This window comes from Borostomias antarcticus (genome assembly GCF_949987555.1).
Source record: "Borostomias antarcticus genome assembly, chromosome: 37".
Classification (NCBI taxonomy): Eukaryota; Metazoa; Chordata; class Actinopteri; order Stomiiformes; family Stomiidae; genus Borostomias; species Borostomias antarcticus.
The window spans coordinates 484,992-492,491 of NC_140270.1; the positions used below are offsets into that span (position 1 = coordinate 484,992).

The following is a 7,500-nucleotide window of genomic DNA, read 5'->3' on the forward strand; positions in this document are numbered from 1 at the left end:
TCTTGCTAAACTGGGTTGCGAAAAGTCATCTCCCTCTGCAGTTGAACTAGGATGCAGCTGGTGTAGTTGTCTATACCATGGAACACGATGGATGGCACTGTTATTGGGCATAACAAGTCCACAAGAGACATGTTTCTCAATTGAGGTTCATTCAGTTCCGTGCCCACAAGCTATAACGCTAAACAGCACCATCGTTCCTGCACAGCCTACTTAGCGTACCGCGGTTCTGTGTGTTTCTGTCATTTTTTGGTCTGACAGACTCGTCCTTTAAGGTCCTGCACGTGCGTGTGTGTGTGTGTGAGGGATGTCCAGACGGCGGCAGGCCCTGCAGACAGCAGACAGAGCCTCCCACAGCCCTCAAAGACCCCATTGTGGGAGCGGAGCCATGGTTCTGGTCCAAAGGGTGTGTGTGTGTGCGCATATGTGCGTCCGCGTGCATGTGGGGTTTATTGGACCAAACTCTTTGCAGCACTGGAATCCTCGTTTATTTCTGGAACAGAGCCATTTATCGGAGAGAGGGATGTTTTCACGCTAAACTGGTTTTCCTCTAGCCTACCGGTGCGTATTTGCATGTTGCCTCGGATGCCGTGTTCTCACTCAGCCATTTCAAGTGTTATTTTAGCCCTGTCAGCCAGCCACACACGACTGTCAGCTCACGTGACCTACCGTATTCGCTGTATTCATTTACAAAAAAAGAAATCGTCTCTCAGTCGGGAGCTGGCTCCCATTGGTCACTTAAAAGAGACGGATATAGAGCCGTATGGTTCACGACCGACCAATCACGACTCCTCCCGGCAAGGGAAGGGTTAAGGAGGAGGAGGGAGGGGGAATGTAAACATTAATGAGTCAGTTTATTTGAGCCATTAAGGAAATGATAAGATCCCGAACTCTGATATGATCACGAAAGAGCAGACGTGGAAGGAGGAGGAGGAGAGAGAGAGGATATCCTGAGGAGGAGAGGGAGGAGAGGAGATCCTGGGGAGGAGAGGAGATCCTGGGGAGGAGGAGGAGGAGAGGAGATCCTAGGGAGGAGGAGGAGGGGAGGAGATCCTGGGGAGGAGAGGGAGGAGAGGAGAGGGAGGAGAGGAGATCCTGGAGAGGAGGAGGAAAGAGAGGAGATCCTAGGGAGGAGAGGGAGGAGGAGGAGAGGGAGGAGAGGAGATCCTGGGGAGGAGAGAGAGGAGAGGAGATCCTGGGGAGGAGAGGAGATCCTGGGGAGGAGGAGGAAAGAGAGGAGATCCTGGGGAGGAGAGGGAGGAGGAGGAGAGGGAGGAGAGGAGATCCTGGGGAGGAGAGAGAGGAGAGGAGATCCTGAGGAGGAGAGGAGATCCTGGGGAGGAGAGGGAGGAGAGGAGATCCTGGAGAGGAGGAGGAAAGAGAGGAGATCCTAGGGAGGAGAGGAGATCCTGGGGAGGAGAGGGAGGAGAGGAGATCCTGGGGAGGAGAGGAGGAGAGGAGAGGGAGGAGAGAAGATCCTGAGGAGGAGAGGAGAGGGAGGAGGAGGGAGGAGAGGAGATCCTGGGGAGGAGAGGGAGGAGAGGAGATCCTAGGGAGGAGAGGGAGGAGAGGAGATCCTGGAGAAGAAGAGGAAAGAGAGGAGATCCTGGGGAGGAGAGGAGATCCTAGGGAGGAGAGGGAGGAGAGGAGGAGGAGGAGAGGAGATCCTGGGGGAGGAGAGGGAGGAGGGGAGATCCTAGGGAGGAGGAGGAAAGAGAGGAGATCCTGGGGAGGAGAGGGAGGAGAGGAGATCCTGGGGAGGAGAGGAGAGGGAGGAGAGGAGATCCTGGGGGAGGAGAGGGAGGAGAGGAGATCCTGGGGAGGAGAGGGAGGAGAGGAGATCCTGGGGAGGAGGAGGGAGGAGATATAGACGGGGGGAGGTTGAGGGAGGCGGAGAAGGAGAAAACAACAGGATAGAGGATCGGTTCGGGTCGGGTGGGAAGCGTGTGATAGGTGGAGAATCTTAACTGACAGCTGTGTGGACCAGGCCCCTCCCCCTCCTCACCAGGTCCCTCCTCCTCCTCACCAGGCCCCTCCTCCTCTTCACCAGGCCCCTCCCCCTCCTCACCAGGTCCCTCCTCCTCCTCACCAGGCCCCTCCTCCTCTTCACCAGGCCCCTCCTCCTCCTCACCAGGCCCCTCCTCCTCTTCACCAGGCCCCTCCTCCTCCTCACCAGGCCCCTCCTCCTCCTCACCAGGCCCCTCCTCCTCTTCACCAGGCCCCTCCTCCTCCTCACCAGGCCCCTCCTCCTCCTCACCCACCCAGGGCCAGTTAGTCCCGGTCGCTGGCATTGCATCACTCCTCAACTCCCGTGCCAGATATTAAAAAAAGTGAAACTCCCCGAAGCCCAGCGGACTCATATCTGTCGGGGCATGTTTGGATCATGAATCACTGTAATCCACTGATGTAGCTCGGTTTTAGAATGTCTTTCGTTTGACTCCTGGACTTCAACCTTCCATCAAATGATGGATTATATTGTCAGGGACGGCTACTGCGGCGAATAGATACAGTATGATGTCATGTGGTTGGCCGAGTGCTGGGTGATTAGATTTCCCTCGTCCTAGATCTACGCTTGGCGTATTCAACTGCCACCTGAACACATTTTATTTTGTGCGGATTTTGAATACAGTCACGCGCCGTTACGTGTGCGGCGGGGGTCAGGGGTCAACGTGGCCACCCGCGTCCAGCGGGGAGGAGGAAGTGTTTCATAAAGCTGTGACTACCGGTGGGGGGGAGGGGGGGGGGGGGTTTCCAAGCCAGTCGCAGTATCTCTTCCGTCAGAGGGGGGGGGGGGCAGCGAAAGCAGGAAGCACTGAACATCTCGTGCCAGTGTCGATTGCGACATACGTGCGTTGATTGCGTGCTCACGCGCACACAGGAAGAGGAACGGACGTGCACACACACACACACACACACACACACACACACACACACACACACACACACACACACACACACTCAGGAATTCCATCTACCTAGGTGTTATGTCTTAATAGGATCCATGTACCATGATCCAGGCCTTGTAAACACACAGTGCAGGATCACGCTAACAGGCACGATCCCACGCATGTTCACATAGCCGCCCTCTCCAGGCACAACTCCGTGAATTAAAACCTCGTTCGCTAAACGCAACCTCATGATAGAACAATTAAAAACATTCCTCTTTGGAGAGGCCGCCTGTGGAAATTGGGAAAAGGAGGTTTGAGAAAAGGAGAAACACATGGTGAAGCTGCCCTCCGCTAATGGCCGCTCTAGTCTGTCCCGTCTGCGTTTGTGATGGAAAAACAACTCATCATCAGTCAGCGAGCGGCTTCAAAGACCTCTTATGTTCAAGTAAATAAATAAAGACTTCCAACTTCCTAAGAACTCTCCTTTTATTCTGGAAGTGGCGGACAGTGATGGATGCTGGTATTAAGGGTGGGTTTACAGTCGCACGGTCGCCAGAGGCCCATCTCAGTGGAAGCTGGGTTTGGTCACTTTATGGACATTTTTGTGGGCGTAGGGGGGGTCAGGTTGTCTGAGATCTTTAATCTGGAGGAGCTCTTGTTCGTTGCAACTTAGACGTCCCAGAATGCAGCACTGTTCTCCGTCTGCAGTTAAATATTAGGCTCCTTTCATACACTGTAGTCTCTACTGTACAATATCACCCTGCTCTGCCCTCGATTTTGACCGATGGCATCGCATGGCGTTCAGCCCTAATTCCCGCCTGCTCATTGGTTGTCCCCGTCGTGTCCCGCGCAGATGACATGTCGGCGGGCAGCAGCGCCGAGTTCCCGGACCGCGTGTCGGCGATGGAGGGCCGCCTGCAGTCGCAGGACAACGAGATCACGCTGCTGAAGTCATCGCTGGCCGACGCCCTGCGCCGCCTGCGTCTCCACGAGCAGCTGATCCCCCTGCTCAAACAGCAGCTCATAGCCGGTGAGTGTCCCGAACGCCGCCGCGCCCCCTCCGGGCGATATTACCGCGTGCAGGGCGAGCGGGGGGGGTTGACGACCTCTGTGTGACCCCCCAGTGAACCCAGGCGCCGCTCGGGTCCTGAACCAGGTGTTCTGTTCGGACGGCTGCATCGCCGGACGCAAACTATCGTCCAGCTCGACCCCGGACGCACTGCGCCACCCGAAGACCAGGTACGCCACCGTCGGTGTGTGTGTGTGTCAATAAAGCATCGTTGAGTCAATCCTAGGCTCTGTCTGTAGTGCTTTGATTTGAAGAAACGTACCTATTGAAGAGAAAACATTATGGTCAAAAATATACTAAAAAAATAAAAAAAAATAAAAAACTATAAAATATAGTGGCGTTGCAGAAATTATTTTTATTAATTTTCTCATCCCAACTTCTTTGTCCGTGGCAAACGCTCATTTCTTTAGTCAAGTGAGCAACAGTACTCAAGGGGAGAATGGACACACGGGGGACACGGTGTCAGTGTCCCTGGCCCCCAGACCGAGGGCCCCCACCCTAGACAGGTCCACCCAGACAGAGCTCCCCGTGCTGAGGCAGGAGGCGGCGCTGGACCGGGCCCCCCTGGAGGTCACCAGGGCCGTCAAGAGCCTGTCCCTGGAGGACGCCCTGTTCCCCGAGGGGCCGTGCGCGGGGGAGGGCCCCCGGGCCAAGCTCCACCGGGTCCCGGGGCTGGAGCACGACGACGAGGAGGAAGAGGAGGGGGGCGGGGAGAGAGGAGGAGGAGAAGGAGAGAAGGACCTGAGCTGGGCCTCTTCCGCGGTGGAGGAGCCCATCCAGCCCACCACCATCAGGAGCCTCCAGAGAGACCACCATCAGGAGACCCCCGGCGGGCCCCCGGACGACCCGGGCTCCGCCCCCCAGACCCCCGTGTCGGGCTCCGCCCCCCAGACCCCCGTGTCGGGCTCCCCCGCCCCGCCGAAGGACCAGGCGCCCCCCGGCCCCCGCGTCGGACCCCTCTCCCCCATCCTGGAGGGCGAGAAGAAGCCGCTGTGCGTTTCCTGTCCCGGTTCTTCACTTCCTCCCTGCGCCCCCCCGCCTCCCCCTACTCCTCACCCCGACTCCCGCATGATTGCACGGCTTTTGGGGGGGGAATAGCCCAACTCTGATCACCTCTCACGATGTTTTCGTTAACACTTGTGCAGCTGCAAAACCCCGCTGTCATGAAAACACCGATTCAATCAGCCCCGGGTTGCCAGGTTTCCAACCAAGTTGCCTGACGGAAACGTTTGGGGGGTTGTTGGTTCGGGGTGGCGTGGGGGGGGGGGGGTTTGACACGTCTCCCTGTTTCGATCGGGGGCCTGTTCTTTTTCCATCCGTTCGGACGTACGGTACAGGCTAAATGCGGGAGATGGGGAACAGAAGGCCGCGTGTCACATAAAGCCAGCGCTCGGTGACGCTGAGTGACACGTCCAACAGAAAACACACAGAGAGAGAGAAAAGATCAAGCTTCGTGGAAAATGTGATGCAAGCGGCATTCAGAGGCACCATTGTGTCTACATCGTCAATGAATACAGGGATAATCTAGGGGCTGTTGGGGGGGTAAGTGGCCTTCAAGAATACAAACGTTTCAGGGCTGAGTTTCCCAGAGGCATCGTAGCGCTACGTTCATCGTAAGCTACGGCGTTCATCGTAGCGCTACGATGCCTCTGGGAAACTCAGCCCAGAATGGCTGCTCCATCCAACTTGATCCTACTCTAACTGGAATTAGAGTAAATATCGGTTACGATGAACTCAATTTCAAATTTGAAAAGAAATGGCTTCGTAACACAAGTAGGATTCGACGTCTCATCCATCATTTTATCCATCATACAACCGGGTTTTGCAGAAACATAAGCACAGTAACACTGAGACTTTGTGAATTAATCCACACTAACCTGTTGATCAAATCACCCCTAATTGAATCTGTTTCTTACCTTCAAGTGTGGATTGATTCAGCATGATTTTGATCTGCATGATGAAATCTACTATGGGAGTTTTTTTTTTCCATCTCCACTCATCATTTCTGTCGGGCTTAAGTACTCGAATCAATAATCATGAAATAATTATATTAATATTGTGTGTGTTTTTCCGAGTGTGTGGGCGTCTCTTTGTGTGTGTGTGTGTGTGTGTGTGTGTGGGGGGTGCTGTTCTTCCCTGTTGTGGCTTGTCACCAGCTTTTGGAGATGGATAACATATGGTCCTGTTGGTGAGGAATTTAACTCTACCACGCCCCTCCATGGTCACCAGCGGTACTAAATAAATACCACAGCGCGTATGAAATACCACATTCAGATGCTGTAGTATGGGTCTGTTTAGAGGAAGGGGGCAGCTGGGTTTCACTTCCTGTATCAGCTTGTCCCTGGTCACATGACGAGGGTCATTTCCTCTGATTGCTGGTCCTTGGGGAGGGGGGAGGGGGGGGCATGGAGCTAGTCGTCACTAACAGGAAACGGGGGTGGGTTTCACAGGAAAGCCTCGCTCATGACCTATGATGCAGACACACTCACTTAGGATTTATCAGAAGAGATGGCTTGTGTGTGTGTGTGTGTGTGTGTGTGTGTGTACGTGTGTGTGTGCATGCGCGCCTTCATTTGCATGTGCTTGTGTTCCTCCCAGTGTTCCTCCCAGTGTGTGTTTAGATGACGGGTGCAGCTGTGTGTGTGTGTGTGCGTGTGTGTGTGTGTCGGTGTTCCTCCCTATGCGTGTGAGCGTGTTCGTCCATTGCGTCCGGTGACCCCTGACCTTGACCCCTGACCTTGCCCACACGCAGGGTTCGCCGGAACAGCGAGAAGCTGGCCAAGGAGACCCTGGACAAGAGCAAAAAACGTCTGGACAAGAAGGCGGCGTCTTCAGCCAACCTCCTCACGCGCTCCCCCAGTCTGGAGAGGTGAGTCGGGGCCCCCCCCCCGGGGCCCCCCACCAGGCCGCCACGCATCCCTCACACCGAAAACCCAGTCACATATTTCACCAGATAGTCACCCTCTCTGGGAACACAGGCGGTCTTTATCTGGGAGCGGCGCAGCTCTGTCCCCCGTGAGGACGGGCGTCCTCGTGCTCGGGGGCCCGGAGGCGCGGAGAGTCCCCCCGGCCGTCTGGAGTCTCGGGTCTAATGTGTCTGAATAACTGATCCGCTTGTCTTCTTCTGTCACAGCCGGGCCAAAGACCTCGTCCCCAACGCAGGTGACGTATCTTTAACTGTCTCTCTCTCTCGCTGTCTCTCTCTCTCTCGCTGTCTCACTCTGTCTCTCTCTCTCGCTGTCTCTCTCTCTCTCGCTGTCTCACTCTGTCTCTCTCTCTCGCTGTCTCACTCTGTCTCTCTCTCTCTCTCTTGCTGTCTCACTCTGTCTCTCTCTCGCTGTCTCACTCTGTCATTCTCTCTCTCTCTTGCTGTCTCACTCTCTCTTTCTTGCTGTCTTACTCTCTCTCTCTTGCTGTCTCACTCTCTCTTTCTTGCTGTCTTACTCTCTCTTTCTTGCTGTCTCACTCTCCTTCTTGCTGTCTCACTCTGTCTCTCTCTCGCTGTCTCTCTCTCTCTCTCTCTTGCTGTCTCACTCTGTCTCTCTC

At 55.3% G+C, this 7,500-nt stretch overlaps 1 protein-coding gene across 1 annotated transcript in view; it reads left to right on the forward strand.

Moving 5' to 3' along the window:
- Positions 1–7,500, forward strand: part of eml3 (EMAP like 3) — a gene marked incomplete at both ends in the record, with an annotated part of 31,943 nt that overhangs the window by 12,030 nt on the left and 12,413 nt on the right. The window contains 5 exons of the mRNA XM_084461155.1: positions 3,739–3,915; positions 4,010–4,124; positions 4,437–4,946; positions 6,707–6,823; positions 7,088–7,116. Coding sequence (XP_084317281.1) covers positions 3,739–3,915; positions 4,010–4,124; positions 4,437–4,946; positions 6,707–6,823; positions 7,088–7,116 — 948 coding nt within the window. The remainder of the gene's footprint in view (positions 1–3,738; positions 3,916–4,009; positions 4,125–4,436; positions 4,947–6,706; positions 6,824–7,087; positions 7,117–7,500) is intronic.